The sequence below is a fragment of the Crassostrea angulata genome, chromosome 6 (assembly GCF_025612915.1).
Source record: "Crassostrea angulata isolate pt1a10 chromosome 6, ASM2561291v2, whole genome shotgun sequence".
Taxonomy (NCBI): domain Eukaryota; kingdom Metazoa; phylum Mollusca; class Bivalvia; order Ostreida; family Ostreidae; genus Magallana; species Magallana angulata.
The window spans coordinates 55958037-55985574 of record NC_069116.1 but is presented as its reverse complement, the minus strand read 5'-3'; the positions used below and the strand labels follow the sequence as shown (position 1 = coordinate 55985574).

Sequence of the window (27538 nt, the reverse complement as noted above, 5' to 3'; positions counted from 1 at the left end):
TAATGTGATACATTTTCAAGATTTTGATAAGTAAGAAACTACACAAGACTCCTTCCTTAATGAAGATTTAAAAAAAAATAGGGAAAAATGCTTAGAAAAGTGGGTGAAATAATATTAACATTTGGAGATCGAAACTTTCCTGTACGACTTAACTAAAAATATTTTAGAAACGAAACCGGATATGCACAAAAATGGAAGAAGAAAGTTTGCAAAAATATTTTGATTGAGTTTACAAGGTAAATCATGGTCATTAATGTGTCTATTTTGAATTACTTTAGAGTGTAATTATGATGCTTAAACAATGTTTATTTCAAGTTGATAAAAGTATTTAAGCTATGTTTATGTATATTTTATATTTAAATGTTGATGCACAGGGGCTTGCGTAGAAAACCTCGTTAAAAATGCGTGCCTTGGAGGAAAAATAACAAGGGAGGACACCATCTTGGATACCGCCTCACTTCATTAGACAATTTCTCTAGTAAAATGTTAAACTAGACATTTGGGTCGATTCGTATTCCTTTGTAAATGATTCTTCTTCACTGTTCTCTGAAATATATCAACTCTGGTTTAGTTGCACTCTCCACCAATATTAACAAACTTGTAGATTTCTTGCATAAACAATCAAAATCGACATTTCCTTGGCTCTTGCAGAAAGCGAAAGTACGGCAGATGAAATCTATCATATGATTAGTTATGGAAAAATCTAAGGAGTTGTAGATTTGGGGTGTTCACATTAGAAAAAGATAAAATTTGTTGATGCAGACATAAATAGAATAAAGTTGGAGGTGAGATCTTAAAAAAGAATCATTTTTAAAAGAATATGAATCGGCAGGAATTTCTTGTTTAACATTATAAATGAGAAATTAGCTGATGAAGTGAAGCTGCATCCAAGATGGCATCTCACTTGTTATTTTTCTTTCCAGGTACCCACTTTTTTAACTATGTTTTTTTCTACACAAGCCCCTGTAGTCCATGTTGATCTTTTCCCATGCCTCAAAGACCACAGCACACTTTCAGTGGGCACATATTAAAACTACATAATATAATGCGATCATGATCAACAAATGAAGGAAACGACTGATTCTTACAGTTGCAAGAGTATTTAACATTAAGTCACTGTCCCATTTATTATGCATTTATTTAATATATTAAATGTTACTGGGAATTATTTTCTTTGAAATATAAGCACATAATAGATATTAGCTTAAATCCTTTGCCAATCAAAGGATTTTGAATAGAAAGGATACTTCCAAACATTAAAAAAAAAATACAGTTACACCCATAAAGAGAATTTCTAAATCTTAATCTTATAGATAAAACCTTAGGTAATGATGATGTATATCATGTGGAGTCAGCACTTCAAGCAATTAATATAACCCATTCTAAATTCACACTACTCATGTAAAATGAGACATTTTATATCAACACCAGTCACAGCTTTAAGTACTTTGATTAAATTTGTTTATTATGATACAATCTAACAGATATATTTGCTTTTGAGATGAATATATGGTGCAGTGATATTCATATGAATGTATCTTTTGTTTCATAGGTGCCAAAATGCATGAATTATTTGCTAAGGTCCTTGATGAAAAGGATCTTTCTAAAGCAGGGGACTTGTTCTCATTGGAGGATCAGGATATTGTTGGGGATATCTCCACTGCGTTAAAGAAGATAGGGGAGATAATTGATACTGAAGACTATATACATAATGACAATGACCAGAGTGTGGTGGAAATTTGCATCACAAGAGTCACAACAACCATCAGGTTCTTATTGCAAAACCTTTTTAAAATCGATCCTAACTAAAAATTTGTAGAGTATAAGTTTCTGCTCTTGAAAAAATAAATCAAATGAGGATACCAATTCTAGCTAAAACATAAGATATTTATGTAATGAAGTTATGTGCATACATGTAAATATGTACCGGTATTGATTTTATGCTAAAAACTGAAAATGTTCAGTCAGACTACATCAATACATCAGATTTTATCTGACGATCATATTTTATAAAGCATATTTGAGACAATTAAGTTGTGCAGATACATGTATATGTCCTATATTATATGTTGCTTCAATTTTTAGCTCACCTGAGCCAAAGGCTCAAGTGAGCTTTTCTGATCACAATTTGTCCGTTGTCTGTCGTCGTTGTCGTTGTCGTCGTAAACTTTTCACATTTTCATCTTCTTCTCAAGAACCACTGGGCAGATTTCAACCAAATTTGGCACAAAGCACCACTAGGTGAAGGGGATTCAAGTTTGTTCAAATGAAGGGCCACGCCCTTTTAAAAGGGGAGATAATTAAGAATTATTGAAAATTTGTTGGTATTTTTCAAAAATCTTCTTCTCAAAAACTATTAGGCCGGTAAAGCTTAAACTTGTGTGGAGGCATCATCAGGTAGTGTAGATTCAAGTTTGTTCAAATCATGGTCCCCGGGGGTAGGGTGGGGCCACAATTGGGGGATCAAGTTTTACATAGGAATATATAGAGAAAATCTTTAAAAATCTTCTTCTCAAAAACTATTAGGCCAGAAAAGCTCAACTTTGAGTGGAAGCATCCTCATGTAGTGTAGATACAAGTTTGTTCAAATCATGGTCCCGGGGGTAGGGTGGGGCCACAATTGGGGGATCAAGTTTTACATAGGAATATATAGAGAAAATCTTTAAAAGTCTTCTTCTCAAAAACTATTTCGCCAGAAAAGCTCAAATTAAAATGGAACCATCCTCAGGAAGTGTAGATTCAAATTTGTTAAAATCATGGTCCCCGGGGGTAGGATTGGGCCACAATTGGGGGTTCAAATTTTACATAGGAATATATAGAGAAAATCTTTAAAAATCTTCTTCTCAAAAACTATTAGGCCAGAAAAGCTCAAATTAAAATGGAAGTATCCTCAGGAAGTGTTGATTCAAGTTTGTTCAAATCATGGTCCCCGGGGGTAGGGTGGGGCCACAATTGGGGGATCAAGTTTTACAATCTTTAAAAATATTCTGGGGAAAGTTTTTGGTACAAAACTCAGTACTTAGTGTGAAAGCACACGTTATGAGATTAAAGGTAGATTTAAGTTTGATGAAACCATGATTCCCTAGAGAATAGTGGGGCCACGAAATGGGGAGGGGGGGGGGGGGGTTATAGGAATAGAGAAAAATCTTCTTACAGGTACAACAACAAAAGGGGCTTGGTATTTACCAAAAAATAAGAGGTGGATAAAAATTGGCAGATTTTCAATTTTTTTTTAGCAAGATCTACTGTACTGAGTTGTCAAGATATGTTGATACTGTAATGCTAATTTGATCAGAATTAAGGCAATTGTTGCTCAGGTGAGCAATGTGGCCCCTGGGCCTCTTGTTAAACATTGCTCATTGCTTGTTTTCCAAAATTTTCATCTATATTTACTACATTATTAACAGAAGGTCCTTCAACCAAACCTTCAATGATGAATGCTAATCCTAAGCTTTCTGAAACAGATTTTTCAATGCCTCAAATAATTTAAAGAGACTTGGTGTGAGGACCATATATTCGATTTCTAGATTTATTTTTCTTTTTTTGCTGGCATTTACAATATGAACATTTTTTGAAAATCTTTTGTATTCTGTAAACAGGGAGATGGACACAATTGAGGAGCATTCGTCGGGGCTGGTTAATCTCTTACAGCTCTGTCAACAACACAATCTGAACCCGCTGACTCATGACAAAGATCCTCCCCATGCTAAGGTTGCCTCGGACATCATGAGCTGTTTGTTTATGGTTAGAAAGACGATTTGTTTTTCTTCATACTTCATACTTAGATTGCTTTTTCAGCCAATTTACTTACCAAGTACTATTATGAAAACAGTTACATGTATATATAAATCCTGTCAAATTTTTAAATACATTGTACTGTATACAGGGTTATTTTCGCCCCGTGTTATTTTCGCCCTTCTACACTTGCAAACAGGTTCACCCCGTCTTAAATTCGCCCAGACTCTCTTGTGTACCAAAGAAATAGCTTGGAAAATTGGAATTCGCCCAGTCTTAAATTCACCCGCTAACAACGAGGGCGAAAATAAAAAGGGGGCGTATATTTCCCTGTATACAGTAAAAATTATTTTGAATACCGTATATACTCGCCTATAAGTATTGTTCGCCTATAAGTCAGTTGCCATTTTTCAGGTTCATTTACAAGATTTTGCCATTGACCCTCTTATAAGTCGGGTAATTTTTTCTGGATAATCAGTCTACAGATTGTCAATCAAATAAGCCCATTTTATCAAGCATTACTATATTCTAGCTAAAAAAATATTGGTGTTTGACCCCTCTGTTGTCATTTGTAGATGCAATGCATTTTAAGTGTTGGTGTTAAGACATCTATCCTGGATTAATAACTTTCGATTTTGGACGCCATATTTTTTTTTTATACACTAATGAAAACTTGTCAAAGCTTTAAAAATATTTTAAATACTATTGAAAATAAAATGATAGTGATTTTGATCCCCTACTGACTGATTAAGATGGTATAGCCCCTTTTAAAAGTGGTGTGTTAGCTTGTGTTGTTTTAGGTGACATGCCACCTACAGCCACCAATATAGCTATTATCACCTCATGCAGGTGTAATTAATTATGAATAATTATAAAACGATCTTTATTTTTTTAAAACAGACCAGCAATTATTCTGGTGTTTAATTCTTAAGTATTAAACAGAAATTGCTGTTCTGTAATCCAACTAGATCGCTTTTAGACGCCATGTTTTTTAAGAGTTTTCTGTAAACAGAGTTATCTTTCTTGAAGTTTGTAACTTACGATTTTGGACGCCATTATATTTTTTAAACACTCAATACAACTTGATTATAGCTCAAAAACTATTTTAGATGCTACTGGAAATAAAATGACAGTGATTTTATCCCCTACTGACTGATTAGGGTTGGTAATTAGCCTCTTAAACTCGGTGTTGGCTTGTGTTGTTTTAAGTACAGTTATACCTACAGCTATTATCACCTCAGGCGTAAATAATTGCCTGTTTAAATAAAAAATACTTTAAAAAAACTTTTTCATATTTTTAAGAAATACAGTTGAAACTTTCAATGTATTTATTAATGTGTGTATCTTTTAGTAATTAAAAAATGAACATATCAAGTATAGGGATCGCAAGTCAAAAGTTGGAAGCAAAATGGCACCCAAAAACGAAGTTTTACTCAGTGGAAAAATTATCTGATTGTATGTCATGCCTATAAGTCGGACCCCTACTTTTCATTCAAATTTCTACTCCCAAAATACCGACTTATAAGCGAGTATATATGGTAAATGATTACAAAGAAATTTTACAGTTCAATGATTTTCAATCACTGTTGATCTTTGTTGTACAGAATGCATCATTGCTTGGTTTCAGCACTACAGCAAGGCTAAAGTGATGATGATGGCCATCCCTGTGGTGGTCAACTTCCTGAGCAGTGACAACAAGGAGTTGAGTCGGAATGTGTCCAGTTATCTGTCCCTGGCCGCCCTGGACAATGCTGACCTGCTGGCCAGACACATGGAAATCATCCTCAACAGCATCTTCAGGGGTCAGTATCTCTTGTGTTTACTTAAAACAGGTGTGGTTCACAATGTTTAGAAGATTCAGACCAAAATTGAGTAAATGTGGAAGCTTTTTATCTATGGTACTGTTAAGTGATAGTTTGATTTGACTTTTAGTGTATGCAGTGAGGATCTTGGTATTGATCTACTTTTTGTCTATGTAGGATTTTATGTTCATTGTATACTTTAATGGAATAAAAATAACTTGTACCGGGGTATGTCTCTTTGTTAGGGAACTACATTTTAAGTACAGTCCTTCCTCAGATCTATGCACAGAATCGTGACCCAATTATAGACTGCACGGCGAGACTGATGGACATTCTGGATCAGTGTGATGTGTCTGAGAGGAGCAGTCTGTTCCAGGTGTTCTCAATGGTGGCCAAAACCAAGCCACAGGTGAGTGGGGAAAAATATTATAATGATTACAAGTGGAGAATTTCTAGGTTATCTGTTGACAACTATACAAGTTATACATATAGTCCTACATGTATATTACTTTCAAAGTAATTATCTCCGTCATCTTTTTGACTGCAGACTTTGGAGCCACACATCCCCAAGTTGTCAGAGTACCTGTTGACCTCTGTGTTGGCCCCACTGGTTCTTACCATGTTTGTAGACATGGCCGTGGCGAATCCGAAGCCATTTGTGGGTTATGCTGCCGCACTGAAAGCTTCTGGGGAGAAACAGCCAGTACACCTGATTCATGTTGTTCAGATCATGGGATCAATTGCCACCATAAACGAGGCAAGACAGTCTTACATCAATTATTTTATGTCGTAATAATTGTGTGATAAAGATCTTGGAAGCTATCCTTCAAACCGGTGCTTATTTCATAAATAAATCATAAGTTATCAACATCGATGAACAAAGGTTATTCAATTTCAAATCTACAAGTTATAATTACAACTTTATTCATATTATGCATTTTCCATTCATAAAGAGTCATTATTTCATCATGCTATTCTAAAGTTTTTAAATTATTATTTTAATCTTAACAAATATACATGTATATGCAAGTGCTTCAAATAAACAAAAAATGATATAAATGCTCATTTGCTGCTAATCTTGGGAACTTCATATTATGAATAATTATTACTGTAAGAAATGAGTGAATCATCTTTGTTGATGTTTAAGCGATGTTGTCTGACCTCTGTATTTTTCACAGGACCAGGCCCAGCTCAGCATGGAGTACTTTGTGTCCAACCTGACCCAGACTGACCAGGCAGTGCTGACTGTCATCCTCCAGGAAATCAAGGCCCTCGGTCTGACCCACCCCGACCTACTGGCCCAGAATATGGACAAGATTGGAAAACTCTCCCAAAACGGCTCCAGCGCTGTCCGGATTCTGGTTCAACAGCTGAAGGAGGATAACAAAAAAAGGCAAGCCTTTATTTAGGATCATTTGATTTCTTAAAACAAAGGAAAACAAAGATATATGTCCCAATATGTGTTCTGTGAAATTAATCCTAATGCATTAACTACGATATTGAGTCCTTTATCATTCAGATATGTAGCTCTTACCTTTAACACAGGGATATACAGCGACTATATAAGTCTCTCCTAGTACACATGTAGTAAAGTTGTAACTGTATGGGTATTGGGTTCCCTCTATCTACTGATGATCATATGACTGACCTCTGTGTTTTTATACCTCTGTTGTATCCACAGGTCCAGCACCCTGGACAAGGAGATGAAGTCGGTGTCCAGCCAGACAGAGGGGGCGGTGACCGTCATTACAGTGGGGAACCCCCCAAACTCAGCCAACCCTAATGGAGTCATTGTCCGCCACATGAACATACCCCCCAGTCACATGTCTAGTGAGCAGAGCCTGGGGAAGTCATCAAGGTATTGGGACAGTGTTACAAATATTGCACTGAGATCATTTACAGCAAAAAATACTGTATCCATTATGTAAAGGTGTCTATAGACGTAGAGGATGCCAACAGATCTTGGTACTCCATTATGATGCTGTGCCTTGCTCTATTCTCACCTCCTCTCTTTACCTATATGATGTTACTTTGACTTATCTCCTGTTTGTAATTGAATTAAATATTGTGTTTGACAGGACCAGTGTGTCCACGGGTCGCTACGATCGCCCGGTCAGTCCCGCGTCCAACTACACCGACAGAATGTCCATGATGAGTTCGGGAACAGTGAGCAGTCAACACGGTCCCTCGGTAAGTCGCAGAAAGCCCAGACTTCATCAGCACTCTCTGAGATAGGTCACCTAGATTCTCTAAAACGTTCTGAATTAATATTCTGTTTGATCAACTGATAATGGTTTTCATCAAATTTTTACAGTGTTCAAATGAGGAATTTATGAACATTTTCACTTTAACAATACAAATACTTAAAATTCAATGATAATGTAAAAATTGACAGGGATTTATAATTTTCACTTGTAGGTGGAGTCGATGCGTGATGGTGTGCAGCATTTCTGTGACAAACATTTCTCTACAATACGCAACTTCATCAGCAACATATCAGCCCGCATTCCTCTCCCAGAAGTCTGCAGTGTCATCAGTAAGCTCTCGCTACATTCCCAGCAAATCTAGAAATAGGCTTGAAAAAATCCAAGTTATGACCCTTAGTGATGAATGTTTGAAAACTATTTAAGTAAAGAACTTTCATGTTTGACAGATGGTCGTCATAAGAGGTTTCTTCGCCTGAGTTTCCAGTGTGGAGGTAAGGGAGATCAGTGCATCTATAACAAGTCTTACTTCACACTGGACACAAAGCTGCCCAAAACCTGGATCCACCTCATGTTCCTGTCCACTCAGGTAATGGCAGCAATCAAGACAAAATAAAAACAATAATGTATATCCCATTTTAAATGAGGGGTATTAATATCCTTGTTAAAACATTTGAAGAACCCATGGGGAAATTGAAAATGAAATTGAATCACAAGTTCAGTGCTCGCAATTTTATATATTTTCAATTTGATAAGAAATGGTGGTTATTAAGTACTCACATAGAATAAGGAATTTTCTCTTTAGCTGTTGGTTATTTATTAAAAGCTGAAATACGTTTGGGTAAACTTGATGTTTATTGCAGGCCAAAGCAGCGTCGGCCCTCAGCCAGCATGACTACAGCATCAGTCGACTGAAGACCTGCTGGGACTCCCTACAGACAGACAGATCCACAGGGAGCTTCCTCACCCTGGTCACCTCCTCGTTCCCCTCAGCAAAGGTAGGTCAGCAGTATGTTTAGGATTTTCTGTTTCTATAGTTACAGATAATACACAGTTAAAAGTACACGGTTTCCTCTGTAACTGCAGAGGTCCTTGAACAGGTCAGCGTTATGACAAATGAGAGCTGAAGATTTTATACATGTATTATAGAACATTATGGAAAAGATGTTCTATAAAATGAAATCAGAATGCAGATGTTACAAATTGCACGTTTAATATAAGAACACATTACCGGGTACAAATTTTGAAATATACGGTGAAATTATCTGTACATGTATTCATGGTGGCTTACTTTTTTTGGATTTCATTGATACTCCTAGCCAACAAATTTTAATTCTCAATGAATTATCAAACTTGATTTTTATTTTTTCCAGTATTCATAAAGAAAATAGCATAATTACATTCCCATAAACCTGTAAAAATCTGGCTTTCTACAAAGTTTAAAATTATTTCAGAGTGCCAGGAAATCATATTATTTTTCTCCTCTTGCAGGATCAAGACATTTTGATACATGAATTACATAGTTGGCGCTTTTTCGATGTGTTCGAGTTCAATGCAGCAAAGAAGTACTGGGCATGCTTCATGTGTAATCACCCGGAGAAGATGTGTGATCTGATGAAGAACGGTGCACCCGTCATTGCTGTAAGTTTATTAGTGGTCCACTATATGTATATGGTCCATAGTATGTGTCATACCTAAAACTTAAAAATAGTACATTTTGTATTTGTGAGGGGAAAAGTGAAAGGTTTGCCAAGTGATTACTTATATTTTCAATATTAATCATATTTACACTCAATTACATTTACTGTTTTGTACAAATATTATTGCTAATGGGTTTTGTTTAGCATTTACTCTGTGATAAAATTTTACAGTTTACCCATCAATTTGTCTCATTTTCTTTTCAAGGTATTTAAAAAAAAATAATTTATATTTGATCAAGTAATTTTCATATGATATAATACCTTGAGTTGAAAAAGCAGTATACATGTACACTGAAATTTAATTTCTCTCAGACTTCTGTGAGACGTCTAAGGCTTTTGTCAGAAAGTGAACCTGTGAAGTAAATCATCTTCACTTAGATATGATCTTTTGTCTTATAGGGGCAGCTGAGGGAAAAGAAAGGTCGCTGGAAATTCCTGAAGCGCTGGAAGACTCGCTACTTTACTCTGTCGGGGACCCAGATCACCTACAGCAAGAGTGACCAGGTGAGTGAACAGGTCGCTGAGATAGGCAACCAGAAAAGTAGAATCCATAGAAGAAATTGGATAAATAATGAATAATAAAAACATATTTACTTCTTTATTGTTAACACTAAAGTATGTTAAAAGTTAACCACTTCTCCGATAAATTCTAAAGGTTACAATGCAGGGGTTGTTCTTCGGATAAGTACGTGTGTGATATTTTTTGTACTAGCTCCAGTCACCAAATGAATGCAAGTATGTGGGTCTATAAGATATGCCAAAGTAATGCTGAACAGTTTCATTTTCTTCTAAAAGTCTTTCTTATAGATGTCATAATAGCTTTTCCTTAGTCCCAATGTTTAGATGCAGAATGTAAAATATTGGCTTTTACACATTTTAACACTAATGATATTGAAGGGAAAATTAAGAAGTCTTTATATATGATATTTAAATTTGATAGGAGTTTACTGGTTCTATACATTGTTTCAAAAAAATGAATCCACAAAATTTCATCCCAATGTTGACAATCCATGAATTTGACCTCCACATATTTAAATGATTCGACAGTAATGAATGCTGGAAATACCATTGAATTGTAAGCAGAGTATTTCCCCTTGGAATATCATAAATATTTAGTGTAAGATTTGTAACATTTTAGTTTTTTTGCTGTGTGAATATTTTCAAATAAGAATTTTATGGTGTTTAAACTGTACTGGAAAATGTGTGTTGCACCAACAGTTTTAGTTCTATAAATAGACTAAGTTTAGAGTTGTGATTAGTCTACGGGTAATAGTTCTCGTCACGTTTTGAAAATACATAATATACAGTGTATTTGTTTTACAGAAATGGAGTAGTGTAACTTGCTTATTTCTGATTTTCAGCAACATGAGACACTTCCAGTCAGTAAAATCCAGAGTGTGAAAGCGGTGAGGAAGGGCTACCGAGATATTCCCAAGGCGTTCGAGATCTTTACCGCCGATCAGACCTACACATTCAAGGCCAAAGGTCACCAGAATATAGAACAGTGGGTGCAGTGTTTACACATCGCTGTGGCCCAGGCTCACAAGGGAGATGACTCTGGGAAGGGGGCGGGCAAGGTAGAGGGGGCGGGGCAGGGAGCCGGGGGGAGGGAGAATGTGGTGATTGAGAGACCAAGGTCTGTCATGGATACAAAGTTATGATGACACAGGGCTCACCCTGCCTACTCTCCGTGTACTGAACCTCAATGATCCCAATTTAAAGAAAAAACCACGGCTTGCATTCATTTCATCTGTGTATAAGTCATTCATCTCATTTTTCATTTAATACCTGATTTTGCCAAAGAATTTATACAGGGAAACTGTTATACAATACAGTGCCTCCCTTGTTGTTTTATTGTAATGCATTGTGATACATTACAAACCTTTTTTTTGTAACTAAATCTACAAAATTACCCACTACGGAACCAACATTGCTATAACAGGTTGATGAACTTGAAATTTGTTTATGCATGGAAGGGTCAGAAGAATGGTTATTTCAGATGACTGTGATTTCTTTTGGATTCAATACAAGGCTTTATTTAATTTTGTGTTATACTTGTTCTTCTATCTTGCCTACAAATACACTGTGATATCTATAATCTACAAATGGAAGACATCAGCTTGAAGAAGAGTTAATCTTTTAATCTCTGCCTTCAGCTGATAAATTATATAATTCCATTGCATTTTGCATCATCACAAAATATGATGGTCAACCATCCACACTTTATTTTTACATTCCACATACTGTAGATCAATTTTATCACTAGATCCTATTTTTGTTGAAAAATGGTTGTGTTTTTATTTGTGATATCTCATACTGAGAATCACCGCCCATTTTCTTAAAAAGAAAAATATTTTGTTCATGAGACCTTTAGTTTGGTAAGCTGGAGTCTCTCAAAGTACACATGATAAATGTATTGCAGATTAAAACTCCATTTACATTAAGTATGTTTGGATTTCCCTGTGGCCGTGCCATTGTATCTCTTGCTACACAAAGCAATGTCATAGACAGGGTATAACGATGTGATCACTGGCCTGATCAATGATTACTTAGCTGTGCATGTTCAGTGCGTATTTTGACTCTACCAGTATATGGACAGTGTATTACCGCTACCTAAAAATTTTCTGTAGTTATTGTGTAAAGGGACCGCACTAGCTGTACATCTCCTGTGTATTTTTTAGACCATTTATTCATCCTATGTATGGAAAGTTATTTGAGCATGAATCTCGGGTGTACCAATACATATCATTTTTTGTTGCTGAGTTGTAATTATTTATTACTTACCTGTCCTTTTGCCTTCTGTCAGTGACTTGTAGTACATGTAGCAGTAGAGAAAAGATGATGCATTTGATCAACTGTGGTTATTGATTTTTGTTAATCAGTCAGATCTATTTGCTGTTGAAAAGGATTGAAAAATATATGTTTGTTCATAGTAATGCTCTTGTTTTATATTATAAAATTTATCGATTTTATTAGCATCAGCCTGTAACATCTGTAGAATATAAATTTTGTTTGAGATGAAATGACATGTATTTTTGTTGCTTTGGATATCAGTTTCTGTATAAAGCAAGCTGTCTCATGTGTTATAAATCCATGCAGTGAATGGAGATTTCCAGGTGTTCTGTTTATAGAAACAATGATATAGTAGAGCATGGAAAAATGAACAAAAGACTATATATGATAAGGGCCTAAAATGGCCCCTTAAAATGAACATCATCATTTTAATATCATTCTTTGTTTTCTTAGTACAGATATGTATGTGATGTGTTTGCATAATATTCATTTTGGTTCAAGTGCTCACAATTTAGAAATATGACATTGTAAAGACAACCTTTTCCCGCCATTTTTGCATTTTTAGCGTAAAACAGCTTGTTTTCAAGCAGTTTTTCCTTCCGAAAACATAGAGCGCATTTTTGAACAAATAAAATATTTTAATCAGAGATGTATCTAGCCAAGATTAATACGTGACAAAAAAATTTTCCTTGTTCAAGCATGCGCTCTATATTTTCCATTCGTAAATAGATAAGAAAAATGTCAATTTTTGGCTGATTTTGATTGAATTATAGAAATGGCGTCACTTCTGACGTCATATACTGCCAGTAAGTGCAAATAAATCAAATAAATAGATGAAAAATATATTTTATATCGACTCTTCTAAAAAATTAGTTAACATTTTATTGTACCCGAAACACTTTAAAAATGGCGAATTATGGGGGCCAAATTCAACTCTTATCATATATAGTTCTTTGGGGAAAATATTTTGGGTTAAGTGGTAAAATTTGAATCAAACCCGATCTGTTAAACAAGTTACATTATTGAGAATAAATCAACAATAGATGCAATGGTCTAAATTCTGAGTGAAAATATACATAAACTCAAGCATTAACAATATTTAAAGGAGTTTTGCTGAAAATGATACCTGGATCCTCCAGAAAAAAGGATCACCGGGTAATCACTCACTTTTGGATCCATTGTGAACCCGTAAAATATTCCAAGTTCAAGTGCCATATTTGTTCTCTAACTCATTAGAATGTAATGCTCATTTATGTTTCTCTCTCTTCAATTGAAGTGCAATAATTGATACCCAGGCATTGTACCGTTGTATTGAGGAGGTTGTTGCCCTTTGCTGAGCCCTGTGATTATTATAGAAATCTACTAGATACTTTTCTAACCAGTGTGGGTTTTTTTTACCATTATCATATGAAAGCTGAACAACTGTTTCAGACCTTTATTTCTCTTGTAGTATGCCTTTCCATTTTATTTTTTTAATTATTTTTTTTTTTTTAACAAATTTTGAACATAATATACTTGTATTACTACAGCAATATTATTAAGTTTTGTAACATTGTCAAAGTCTATATACCAGTTATTGTTACTGTATAATATGAATATTTTACTCTGTTTTGTAATAATTTATGTCATTAAAACTATTATTTTGTCTTATTATTTTATTTTATTTTTATAAATAAATGTTTCGGTAAGACTGGACAGAGCATCTTGGAAAATGAAAAAAAAAACTTTCTTTGTTAATGATACAGCTGGTGACTTAAAAGTTTAGAATCACTCACTATGATGCATTAACAGAAGAAAGCATATACCTGTAACTATCAATCAGTGGGCATAACAAAGAAACTGCTTGTTATCTAGAAAATGACAGTATCTTTGTATTCTATAGAAAAAGATTAAAGTTAAAGGATGATTTTCACCTTTAGATCATTCACATCTGACATATTTAACACACAGTAACAGGAAGTGAAAAACCACCTCTAGAAACTATTACAAAATCATTGTAAGTCTAAGTGGTATAGAGGAGCGGGCCATTAGAGAGTGGGGTCACTGTCAAGAGCTTCACTGCCTTTTTATCAACTTCCATTTTATTAATTTACTATTGTTATATACAATGTACAACAAGACACTGCGCGAGAAACGGCGTAATTTTACGATTGTCCATTAACAACTACAAGTAATGAGAGGATCAAACAAAATTTTGATAAAATCATAATTTTAAAATCGTCTTTATTAATAGAATGAAATATGATTAAATTTATTTGAAACAGATACCAAAAAAAAAATGACAGATACTGTTAAAATTAATGTGGTTTTTTTTTTTTTACAATAAAAAAATATATACTGTTGATATTGATTTCATATATTTGTTATTAAATGTTCCAAATAAAAGTGTTACATTAGTAAGTATACAAAATATATGGGGGGGGGGGGGGTGAAAGGCGACCTTGTGGTCAATGGGTCAACAATCTCCGCAATAACGCTTTCACATTGTCACTAATTGCTAGACTCTTTTTAAATCCTGATCGCCCCACCGTGACGTATTTTGAGCTGTTCTTTATACTTACCCCGAAGCATTTACCACGTGACCCCTCACGCAGATTCAGATTGTGTTTACATATGCGTGTAAGCATAGGCATATGTATAGTTGTGAAACATTCGTGAAAATGAACAGGATATTGTTGATATTAGCCCTTGTCATTGGTGAGTTTACTTATATGTGGAGTTCTGTTGTTTTCGTTGAAGTAAATTTGTGCCAAGTTTTTAAAGTAAACTTGTTCACTATAAATGTCAAATGAGAGAATGCACACAAAGAACTCTAGGCGAAATTATAAGAGCTTATGGTAATCTTCTGGGAAACGCTAGTGATCTGTTGTCAGTTCTTTTATTATTGCTTTTATTACTATTATGTAAAAAAAATCGTTTTCATTCTGTCTACGAAAAGCGGATCGATACATACACAGCAATGTATAATTTACCTGCTGATCTCAACTTGGTGAATAGGTTGGTAGTTTAATGAGCTGTCAGCTAATATAGGCACTCTTTCTTCGAAGGAAAATGAACAGTATTTAAGAATGGTATATAAAATTAGCCAGACTGTGAAACAGTTGTCGGAACATTGTTTAATGGTCGAGAAAAATAGAAGACATAGACTGTCAATAATCTGAATAAAGAGCCATTAAACCGATCGCCTGTCCATCACATGTGGCAGTCAGCCGTCCACCGGGGGGGGGGGGGGGGGGGGTTGACCACTTACATGGTTACGAAGTACATAATGGTACTTCACCACAGGGAAGAAAATTATATAGCTATGTTCAGTTGTTTATTAGAAGTTCACAGCCGTCTAAATGCCCAAAGAGCTTTTATATTCACTGTATAAATGACATTCTATATATATTGAAAACTATTGAGTGAAAACGTTTAAAATCTACTGTATATTTCATACCAAGTAAATGACATTTGATAAATACATGTGTACGTTGAATGTCAATAAAAAAAAACACCTTTAAAATCAGCGCATTTAATGACGTGCTATCGCTCGTATTGATTCGAAACAACAAATGAAACGTTCACTTTAAGAACATGAACAACAAATTACCCCCTTTTCCTACTGGACGCCCTCGCATAACTGTTACCCCGAGTGTCCGCCTACTCACGATCTACCCATTTACACATCGCTTCACACGATTAGGTTACCTACCGTCTAAGTATTATATGGTATGCAATTTTGATTTAAAAAAAAAACAAGTCTTTACTTCACGAATTTTCTTTTTTGAGATATTTTTCTTTTTGAAATCCATTTGTGTTGTTGTTTTCTGAATCTTCCTTTCTATGAACAGGCACGTAGCATCGTTTTTGAAAGGGGGGACACATCCAAAAAAAATTTGACAAGCAGAAAAAACGGAAAAGGTTACGTACCAAAATCCTAATCCGTGGGGGGGGGGGGGGGGGGGGGGGGCAGCAAGTATACCTTAAAATTTAATTTCACTGTTTATTTCCTTATTTTCAATTTATTTTTTACACGGTTCCATGAAAGTGGGGGGGGGGGGGGAGGGGGGCAACTCCTTGTCAATTCAATTTTCTGTATGTAAATCTAAGAAAATTCTTTGCTGGGCAAGAAAAGGAAGGGGGACAGACCCCCCCCCTCCCCGATGCTACGTGCCTGATGAAAATAACTGCTATATAGACTGGAATCGATGAATTTGAGGAGAGGACCGGGAACTACTACTGAGTGTAGCTGTGTTTGTTAACATGTAATTGACTTAATGGAGTCACTTAGATATCTCTATTACGTCTGTCACTCTCCCACTGCGGCAACTACCAAAACGTCGATATAGTGAAATATTTTTGAAACTATACATGTATGTTATAAAATATATATATGTTTATACATTTTATACTATTAGAAATCCATTCTTATTGGCATATATTTTTATAAAGTATTTTAAATCTAAAGCAAGTTTACTTAAACTGTCACGGAAAGTAAATGAATTAAGGGTGTTTGCCACCCCATTCCAACCCCCCGTAATATTAGACATCATCTCAAATAACATATTGTGTAAAGAATGCATAAAATCAACATGTTATAGGCCTGGACAACATCTCAACCATCTAATGTATGAATACTATTACACCCCCTACTCTTCTTTTTTTAGTGAGAATTTCTTGGAAAAGTGTGGATTTCCTGTCTATCTCTTTCATATTTTAATTGATGTAATCAGTTTGCACCTCACATTTTAAGAGATTGGCCTATAGTTCTACCGATATAATAAATGCATGGGGTGTGGGGTGGGGTGGGGTCGGGATAAGGCAGTTAATTAGGAAGGATAAGATTTACCGAAAATAAAAATATCAACATATCTGATAACTCATTCAAGTAAGCTCCTAACGATGTGATGTATATTTAAGAGGGCTCGATGGTCGTGACCGTTTTTTAGACTAAATTGGTCTCCTTCAAAAGAAGAGCTCTGTATGAAAATATAGGAAAATACAAAGATGTAAAAAGATAAAATGTAAAGATTTTTTCTTTAATAAATAATAGTTTATAGCTTAACAAATGATTACTCTAAACTTTAGGTAAGTCTGATGATTTATTAGTTGACCATCCAACTTCCTTAACATATCATCGGTTTGTAATATTTTGAATATATTGATTTGATTTAGAGATTGCCTACAAAAATCTTCAAATAGCATCACCTTTTAGATCTTCTATTCCTTTTATTGTATAGAGTTGGTCTGATATTTTTATCATTGTCTAATTAAGAACGAATTAGAAACTCAAAACAACAAAAAGTTTGAGTGCACCCATTATACATTAGAAATAATTTCATAAGTAGATATTATTAGAAATATATTATTAGAAATAATATAATTTTGTATCCCATTAATTAAGCTTACGGGGTTTATGTTGCCTAAACTTCAAGCTTTTTTTTGTTCCGTGTTTATTATAGAATATTCTAATTAATTGACTAAAGACAGAATTTGTCCTTTTGTCATGTGAATTTTGAATTTATCATCTTTGTCATGTTGTAAATTTTGTACTTACCTCCAGCCGGTAAATTAAAAAAAATTACAACATGACACTTTTTCAAAATTATATTATTATCAAAAAGACTTTAAGGGAATTTTTTTTAAAATGTGTGTCTTACAATTGAATCAATTTGCATTTGCGCCATCATATTCCTCCACCTTATCGGTAGAAAGACGGTATATTTTTCCTGTCTACTACTATTGCCCGGGTGTGTGAAGTTTTGGTTTCCTTTCATAGTGATCTTCGCTCCAAATGTTTGGAGAGGGGAGGAGGGGATCGTAAGCCCTTGGTTAGAAAAGATTACATCGTGCGGGCGCAATGAAATAACAAACGCTTTTCAATTTTTTTTTCATGTAGTTCAGTAGTTTGAAAAAAAATAGATATTGACTTGTGATGAGGACCCGCATAATATTAGTAAATGTATAAATAGATTTTGAACACTTTACTATAGGGGTATTCAGTATCACGTTCGGGATGTCTCATCGACTATAATAGGATTATATGACAAGTAATTAGAATACGTTCAATATAAACTAGCATTACTTTGTAATGATTACGTATGTACTGTCATGTTGTAAATTTGGATTTTTTTTACCGGGTGGCAGTAAAGGCAAAATTTACAACGATAAATGGCAATATATGCTAGTACTTAAGGAGCGTCATTCCTTGGAATGTTTTGATTAACCGGAAGTACTTTCCTGTAACACTTACCATTTTGTCATTAACACAAAATCGGAAGAAAATTTTGAAAATTTGAAATAAAAGTGTACCTTTTTCCATTTTTATTTTCCATTAAATTTCATGACTCATGTCCATATGAAGTGAATCATACAGAAACCATTGTCTTTTAAATCTTACTCAATTACATACACGTAGTTACATACATGTATAGACGAGTAGTTCAAATTTCTAAGTTGCGAACAGTTTCAAGTGAATGACCAAGTTTTATGGTACATTGGTAGGGTGTCGGGCCAGTGACCAGATGTACCGCTGTCCCTCCAACCTGGCCAGGAACCCCTATCTGAAGACGTTTGGAGAAAAGTGTTACCAGTTCAACAACTACGAAATCAGCTGGTACGCGGCCAGAGACACGTGCTCGTCACGTGGTGGGATGCTGGTCCAGATCCGGACGTCGCAAATCCAGCAGTTCCTGATGAATTCCCTGAGAAGTCTTAGCTGGAACAGAAACGGAGTCTGGATGGGCGCTCATGACCTCGATGATGAAGGCCATTGGAAATGGGTCGAAGGTAACTTTAAAGGGAAATCATAGTTTTCATATTTATTTATTTTGAAATTAATCACGAGACATCTGATTATTACTGACAGCTATGAAATTAAAGTTAAATTTTGACTGTTTAAATAAAAGAACTGTTAAATTGTCCAGGACACCCGTTGACTTACACAAACTGGGCCCCGGACCAGCCCGGTGGATGTACCTTGTTTTACTGTGGTGAGGATTGTGGTAATTTGAGATACAGTGACGGTGGACGTTGGCATGATTACCCCTGTGATACCCCCTTCCACTCATACTCTTTTATTTGTGAATTCTGTAAGTATTTTAAAAAGCATTAAAAAAAACAAAGAACTTGTGGATGAAAATTTTTGAATGCATAAAATTTCAAACGTATATCTATGTGAATAATTAATTGATATTTATTGAATAAATTGATTTTTTCCCCAAAAGGTTAGTCATGCGGATACATACACGCGCTTAGTGCTAATTTAATGCAAATATCATCGGAAAATCATGGTCAGACTCGCATGCTCTAATTAACCATGGACAAACTTTTAAAGTCTTTTTTATGAATTAAATATTCCTCTTTTTCCATTTGCCAGAGTGAGAGCGAAATAGTTAAGATCATTGGACAGTGAAGTTTCATGTATACGAGACTGACCGTTGGTTTCTGTCAATGATTGGCCAGGTACATCAAACTTGTCTGTAACTAAACAAAAACAATGAAAACAACAATTAAACGCACGTATTAACGAATTCAGCGCCTGCCTGGCGATACGCGAATTTATTATTTAAACTGAACACTAAACACTCGTCCATAAATGGTTAGCGTATCTTGGTTGGGTACGTTTGTATATAACTTACTTGTCGCGCTTCTGTTTTAAGTCAATATCACTGCTTGCATTGAAAAGTTTTCTAATAGATCAGATCAATTAAATTATAAAGTTTATAGTTTCAAACACAAAACAGGAATCGGCACAATATAGTGCAGAAACATGTAGATACTCAAAGACAAAACTTTCGCCCTATTCGCAGATTAAATGTTTTAGGGTTGGTAAAACTTAGCAAAATATATCTTTTATTTTCCATCCTAGTTTGATTAGAATTAACCGGGAATAAATAATTCTTTTGACATACTGGTCCTGCTACAATAAGTGTCTCGTTATACATTACAATTTCACCGTTCATCATTACTTTCAGTACTTTGATTATATCGGATATCACGCCTTTCATATGATTTACTGCACAATTTGCACAAACGTTATGCATACGTTCCGCGTAAGTCATACACATTACAGATACGGTGTGTACAGGCTGACATAAGCTTTAAATAGACGTTATGTATAAGTAGAGGACAGTCATATCATTAGTAAACTCGTGCTTTGATTACACGTACATAATATATGCAGTCGATTAAAACCACCACCTTTCCCCTTACAGTCGAGTGTAAGGAGGGGAGGAGGGGTGGTCTAAATCAAACTGATAATCCACCCGTCATATAAGGTGGTTTTATTTGGATATTTTGCTTAAATTTTAGCGCTAAGCCAGCGTGTTTGATGAATCAAGTCAGCATTACATGCTATCCTTAATGTGATATTTACATAAAGTGTGATCCACACATTTTCTATGCTGAACTGTATTTCAAAGCTTCAAATTCAAACCACATGTAACTGTATAGAAGAATTGTTTCTTTGTATTAGATATGGGACCAGCAACGACAACAACAACAACGACAACTACAACGACAACAAAACCACCAACTACAACAACAACCACAACAACAACACCAACGACAACAACTACCACACCAACAACCACAACTACAACCCTAACGACAACAACAAAATCAACAACAACTACTACAACGCCCCCTACAACATCTACGTCATCAAGCACCACCGCCACCACTCCGACCACTACCACGGCCAGTGACCCCGTGAACCCGCCGATACTACAAGGTATGTGTGTTTGTGTTTGTCTGATGTCCGTGTGATTCGTAACTATTTAGAATTGGTCCATGTGAATAGTTTTAAAATACTAGTACTTGATTGTTGTTCAAAACAAACGTAATCGAACGTCATTCTGAACATGATCGTCATCCTCCAAACGAAGGCTATAACCCTAACCCATTGTAATAATTTTAACAGAGGACATAATATGGTCATAATTTCACTACATGTACCTAAGAAACGAAGGCATTGTCTTACGGGGTTTATATTGCCTCTTCAGTAAAGCGTTTATAATGAGAATACTAGTTTATTATCATTATCTATTAAAACCAACAACGTGCAAAACCCAGGTCAAGACAGGCGCCCAGCATCGCTTGTGAAAGGGAGGTGGCGGCACATCTAAAACTTGAAAAACCATAAAAAAGGACAGAACGTAATTTGCCAAACTTCAAAATCATAATCCGTATGATGGGTGCAAGTTATGTATATTTGAAAATTCTGTTGTAACGTAAATTTTGTTATTTTCCTTAACCCCCCCCCCCCCCCCCCCCCATCTCCCTGATTCTACGTGCCTTCAAGAAGTGTACAGGAAGATGAAAGATGGTTGTGCTATGACTTTTAATGAGATCATTCATCCAAAAAATTAGGGAAGTATGATATATTTTATTTTCCATTGTAATGATTTTTTTCCCCTTCTTTTTGTTTTTGTTTTTCGTTTTTTGTTATATGCGAACATGGCATAAACTTTGCACGGTCTTTGATTTGAGTTTCTGTTATCATAATACACGGAAGTATATACATAAGTTGTGTACATACACTGTGACAATGACAATTTCTTTATTCTCTGAACTGCATAAATTACAGTGTTGAGAAAAACCAATTGAACAATAATACATACATTGCATGCATTGGAGAGTGACAATACACAAGTAAAAAAAAAAAGGAAAAAGGAAAAAAGTATAATTAGCAATTAACCTAAAGAGCTAACTATCTCAATTATAACTTTAATGAATTTACACAGATTAATCAACAATTTTTTATTATTTGTATTAAAGAGTTGTTGAAATTTGTAAACATTTGGTTGTGTGTAGAAGTATGAAGGTATGTATAAAACTCTCTTATCTTTAATTATTATACTTTCATGTTAAATACTGAAATCTGATTGGTTTAGACGCAGTTGGTAATCCGTTCTATTGCCCTCAGCATTAGCAACGCACTTGGCAACGGGTAACACAACGAATTGTTACATGCGCGTATATTATGCGCGTACGGATCGCCGTAGAATTCACTTCATTTTTAAATAAAAGCAGTAAAATTTTCTTTAAAATTAAGACATTCAGTATAATAAAATAAAAAGTGCCTGTTTTGGAGGGTACATATTGAAATTGACACCCCTCGAAAACCATTGTCAACCTCCGCTTCGCGTCGGTTGACAATGGTTGTATCGGGGTGTCAATTTCATCAGTTACCCTCCCAAACAGGCACTATTCATATATTGTTATATTTGTACACTGAAATAAATAATGAAATTCATCTCCTATCTCAATACAGTGTATATGGTTCATATACGGTTTTCATGAGGTATATCATACCATCCACCTCGTTCTATAGGCAATTTAGCATTACTTGTTCTAAAAGTACAAAAAGATTTCTGATATTTGGAAGGCAGTTGTAATAAGTATTTTTCCAAGGATAATGTGGTTTTAAAAATTCTATAGTTAATACCTTTTGGTGAATTATACATTTCACTATTCCATGACTGCTTGAATTGGTCTAGAAGTATATGAAAAACAGTTTTCTTAAGCCACTGGATATTTACATTTTGTTGGTATATGCAAAATAAAAGACAGACCCCAATCATTCAATATTTTAACAATAAATTTAAACCAGGGTCTGTGAGAAAAATACAATACAAAATGTGTCTGTACTGGCAGAGGGTGATTTTAATTGATGACAATGATTCATCGAACTAATAAAGTGATCGTCCTGGGCATTAACAACATGTAAAACCTTTCTTGTACACTAAAAAAATACAGACCGACAAATAGTTCGACCATCAACCCTACTTAAAACCAACCAAAGCTGTAATCTCTGGCATCGATCACTTTTATTGTATTCTATAAAATAAAATATCAGCTTGATGGAGTTTTTTTTGTGACTTATTCGTGTATGTTTACTTAACGCAATGCGATGTAAGGAATTTCTTTTTTTCTTTTTTAGCCTTACAAGAAAATCAAGACAAAAAGCTAAAAGGAGGTGGGTTTACATTTACTGTGTTATTCACGCACCTGCTGTTCTTTATATACATGTTGAATTCATATACTAATACTTTGGTTCTCTGTACAGGAGAAATCGCGGGTATAGTCCTGTCCCTGCTGCTGTTGGCCTTCGTCGGGGGCTTCGTCTGTGCCTTTGTTGTGGTCAGAAGAAGGCAAGTCTCCGTCCATACTTTTCATGCATCTTTAAAATTCTGTCATAGTTTGGTCCAAACTTGTTAGTGATTAAATTCTTGGTCACTGTTTCCAAGGTAATGGACGTTTTTTAGTCTTCTTCAGTTCTAAGATAATTTTGTTTTTCGATTTTCAGGCGGAAGGAGTTACCAGACCAAGAATATACCGTGACGTTTGACAACGTAACGTACGTCATCCGGGCCCTCAACCCGTTCCAGCGGAACCAGAACCAAAGCACACGACACCTGGTTTTGGACAGCACGATATCGGAGCCCCCTCCACAGTACGAAGAAGTCGACAACCAACTCAACAACGCGGTCTGCAGGCCGCATTACGCGCGACAAGAAAACTATTACGATACCGCGGACACCGTCAAAAAAGGGCTTCCTTCGGATGGAGCAGAAACCTGCTTTAAATCTGTACATAATGAGAAAGCTAGCCCCCCACCGTACGAGCCTAGCGGTGATCACAAATATAATATTTACGATGTTCCAGACGTGGCACTGCCTCCAAAAGCGGAGCAGACATATCACGAGATTCCACTTCCGGAGCGGAGCTTTGAGAGTACAGGCCACTACAGTGAACCGGTAGAGGGCGCTACTGGTTACGAGACGCCAAGTACCATACGTGAAAACTCCGACCAAAATTACATGGACATGGATATAGAATACAGAGAAGAAGGCCAAGTCCCCGCGGGGTACAACAACGAACTCTATGGCGTGTCCGATGCTTGAAGTCTCCGATTCTGGAATGGTCAGATCCATCAAAAGAACATATCTGTGATAGGCTCATATAGAAGCTCGTCAGAAACGGACCCCTACTGAATAGATTACTATCTATGATAACGGACCCCTACTGAATAGATTACTATCTATGGTCACTATTAAATCTGTCTCGTGTAGACTAAGACTGCATTGACGTAGTACTTACTACTTAGTCACTGAGGGAAAAAAGGACCAATGTTCTTTTAAAAGGAAACTTACATTACGATTCTACTATTTGAGATGCCGTTCATCGGAAAGTATATCATTTGTAAACTATACTACAGAATTTATTTAATCAGTGAAGAGTTCAAGTAGACGATCGTTACATTAAAATGCAAGCAATCCCTCCATTCCTGAATATCGCCAGACCCCATGGACAATTTTTTACGAGATGTTTATATATTATGGATCATATACAGGACACCTGAGTCCAAAACAAACAGATCAAATCATTGCTTTGTCCACAAACCAAAAACTCATCTATTTGCTTATTGTGTTAAACACTATCAATGCTTCAAACTTCTGTCATTACATATAAGGGTGGACCACGTTTCACCTATTCTGTGATCAAACTACATATTGTTCTTGCACAAAATATGTATTCGGATTTAAAAATAAATCACAAAGTGAACAAAGTTCGAGGTGTATTCCAATGACTGGTCCTGTTGACCCAGCGTATATATTACATACTGTACACCAGGTGTCGCCAAACTGGCGTCTCTTTATGACCTGTAGTTGAAGATGGCAGCCCCGTTTTATAGCTTTGATAAGTAAGATGGTATTTACAGTTCAGAAATAAACGTGCATAGATAATCTTTCCCTGTATTTTGAATAAATGCCAAAGTCTCAATGAATAACTTTGTCAGTGCATCGAGATTAATACGGTGAATACATTAAAAAATCGTTAAAATGTTCAATCTGAATATGAAGAAAAAGATTTAAAATTGTTTGACAGTGCACAAAGCTTAAAGACACCACAAAAGTATACCACTACAAATCAGATAAATACACGATATGTACGAGAGGAGATTAAGGAGGATGCCCGACCATCTTGTACATGTGTGGACAAACATTGTAAACATTTCTTGATTTGTTTATGCCAAAACTGACCACATCTGCTGTCAAAGGCTTAAGAAAGCAATTAATATGAGGTTTTTACATGCTGAATGAAAACTTAATAATCAGAATTAAAATCCATGAAATACAACTAAATAAAGGTTGATGGCATAGAAAGTCACGTCGAACACATTTGCCGGAATCTATGTCACGTGACGCGTATTGTACGATTAACTATGAAACTGTTTAAATGAGATCACACAAGGTTTTTAATGAGGAAGGCCCACTGGACTCTGTTATTTTGCTTAGAAGTTACTTCCGAGCACAGTGAGGTACATATTCATCCTTTCACATGAAGATAGATATGGGAAAAAGTTAGTTTTCATTCATTCATTCATTGACTGGGGAGTGTACATTTCACATCCTCCAAATTCATCAAGTCTAAAGGTCGTGAAGATATATCAAAGATTCTATTTCGGTGAAACCATGGTCTAATGGTACACGGGTAAACTCGTACCCAAATAGATTTATTTTCCGACTATACTATTGTTTCGATCATCGGGGAAATAACGGAACAAAACACAGGAAAACATGAAAAACCGAAATAAACATTTAGTTTTGAGTTGCCGGTCCATATCAGAAGTCGGACCTTGTTCAAGTGCTTTAGACTCGTACCTACTATTATATAGATACGAAATGTAAAAAAAAAAGAATAGTTCCTAGAGAATAATTATTTTAGAAGTAATAAAATGTAAATGTGAATTTTTAATCGAATGGTGTAGAAGATAAACAGTTATTATCGTTGTCCGTTGTGTAGCATAAAGAAAAGCTATTTTACGTGCTAGTTCAATGGTTCTTGTGATTTGAGTAAATTGGAATTATTTAATTTTACGCCATAGGAAAGCCTATTAGTATCAGCAGATCTTGTCCCAGTAATTTTGAGCACATGACTGACCTTGTCCATGGTCCATTGTTGATACATCTAGAATCACAAAATACCAATCATGTCTCAAAACTTGCTCTATGAATTGGCGCCAGAACAGGCTCTCTTGGTTAAAAACTATTCCTTAAGAAAACTTGCACGGACGATGCATCATATAATTGAATGAGAGCAGTCATTCAGAAATGCAACCATCTGATTTCATTTATGCATTATAACATTACTGATAAATATTCCTTTTAAAGAAATCGCAAAATACTAAGTATGTTTTAAAACCTTCATGGGACTTTCTAGTATAATTTATTATAGATAGATAATATAGGTCATAGGTTTATTTTAATTTTTTGGAGCTAAACAATTCTAGGGACAGTGCAGCCGCTCTGTTGTAATTCGTATTTGACAGGGAATAAGGCATATACTTTGGAATTCCATTTCTGATATTTGTTTGTCACACCCTTACCCTTGCAATGATTATCAAATGAAGTATCTAGAGATACATTGTATAAACTTCAGGCGGAGAAAAAAGGGAAAAAAAAGTTGAAGAAGAGCATACCAGGAAATATAATTTGATATCAATCATCTCTTGGTGTAGGGCTGTGTGAGTGTTATTTGAAACAAGGTAGTAATAAAAAGCGAGAGACAAAAGAGTCATTCAATTAAAAACCCAGTCGGGGGGGGGGGCTTTATATGTCATTATATTGTGTTTAAAAGCAATGCTTTTTAAACAATTTGCATTATAATTGTCATCATTAACAATGAACTCCCTTACAATGGAAACATAATTCATTTAAGAATTCACTAATTTGTTTATATTAAGCTAACTTGTATAATACAAATAGTGTCACAAATGTTAGTGGACCAACGTTATCAAAGAAAAAAAATAGTCAATTTAATTACTGTATTTTATGGTGATATTTTGTTAAACATACTAGTATTTTCATGAGGAAGTTTCATTGTTACAATTATTGTGTCTTAAAATTAACTACTCTCGTTTTTATTTAGAGATTAGTGACCGTAATTTATATGTATGACAGTATTATTTGTTAATTTACACATCATGTGGAAACAACTAAACCTTTGAACCTGTGTCCAGTCCTTTTAATATTTGCCAACAAAATATGTTCAATTCAACTAATTCTGAGAAAATCAACGCATTGCCCAAACCTTGATTTAATTCAATTTGACGTACCTTATGTAGGTCAAAACATTGACGCCACTGTTCATATTGGGCCTTAATTTGTCAGATTCAAGAAATATACTTTATAACGAAAATATCTTTCATTTTTTTAACTTTGAAAAACGAAATTATTACATGACATTCACCTTCGCTATTTTTAAAAAGCTGATAAAAAAAGCTTGAAATCTCACCGTTTTTTATATTGTGGTA

At 35.1% G+C, this 27538-nt stretch overlaps 2 protein-coding genes across 3 annotated transcripts; both read left to right on the top strand.

The window, feature by feature from the left end:
* The first annotated feature begins 175 nt into the window (after positions 1 to 175).
* LOC128190018 (ventricular zone-expressed PH domain-containing protein homolog 1-like) lies at positions 176 to 13884 on the top strand. The gene is made up of 15 exons (XM_052861871.1): positions 176 to 236; positions 1553 to 1769; positions 3600 to 3744; positions 5363 to 5537; positions 5783 to 5946; positions 6085 to 6294; positions 6716 to 6930; positions 7219 to 7395; positions 7616 to 7727; positions 7956 to 8073; positions 8191 to 8330; positions 8605 to 8739; positions 9233 to 9382; positions 9841 to 9945; positions 10803 to 13884. The coding sequence occupies exons 2-15, from the start codon at positions 1561 to 1563 to the stop codon at positions 11100 to 11102; spliced, it is 2355 nt and encodes a 784-aa protein (XP_052717831.1). The 5' UTR covers positions 176 to 236; positions 1553 to 1560; the 3' UTR covers positions 11103 to 13884.
* An 891-nt stretch (positions 13885 to 14775) lies between these two features.
* On the top strand, positions 14776 to 25005 carry LOC128190020 (uncharacterized). 2 transcript variants are annotated; one of them, XM_052861886.1, is made up of 8 exons: positions 14776 to 14931; positions 18721 to 19005; positions 19143 to 19307; positions 20693 to 20723; positions 20760 to 20950; positions 23162 to 23197; positions 23288 to 23372; positions 23528 to 25005. In XM_052861886.1, the coding sequence occupies exons 1-8, from the start codon at positions 14868 to 14870 to the stop codon at positions 24123 to 24125; spliced, it is 1455 nt and encodes a 484-aa protein (XP_052717846.1). In that variant the 5' UTR covers positions 14776 to 14867; the 3' UTR covers positions 24126 to 25005. The 2 variants fall into 2 exon arrangements, with proteins under 2 accessions (XP_052717846.1, XP_052717845.1); XM_052861885.1 differs by having other exon boundaries at positions 20693 to 20950.
* Positions 25006 to 27538: the final 2533 nt, after the last annotated feature.

What these genes read in the sequence shown, in the direction of transcription:
- LOC128190018 (XM_052861871.1), top strand. Translation starts at nt 1,561, where the DNA reads ATGCATGAATTATTTGCTAAGGTCCTTGATGAAAAGGATCTTTCTAAA. An exon ending in AGCCTGGGGAAGTCATCAAG is followed by an intron (nt 7,396 to 7,615) that starts GTATTGGGACAG and finishes TGTGTTTGACAG; the next exon opens with GACCAGTGTGTCCACGGGTC. An exon ending in CCTCGTTCCCCTCAGCAAAG is followed by an intron (nt 8,740 to 9,232) that starts GTAGGTCAGCAG and finishes CTCCTCTTGCAG; the next exon opens with GATCAAGACATTTTGATACA.
- LOC128190020 (XM_052861885.1), top strand. Translation starts at nt 14,868, where the DNA reads ATGTATAGTTGTGAAACATTCGTGAAAATGAACAGGATATTGTTGATA. An exon ending in GATATTAGCCCTTGTCATTG is followed by an intron (nt 14,932 to 18,720) that starts GTGAGTTTACTT and finishes GTACATTGGTAG; the next exon opens with GGTGTCGGGCCAGTGACCAG. An exon ending in TTTGTTGTGGTCAGAAGAAG is followed by an intron (nt 23,373 to 23,527) that starts GCAAGTCTCCGT and finishes TTCGATTTTCAG; the next exon opens with GCGGAAGGAGTTACCAGACC.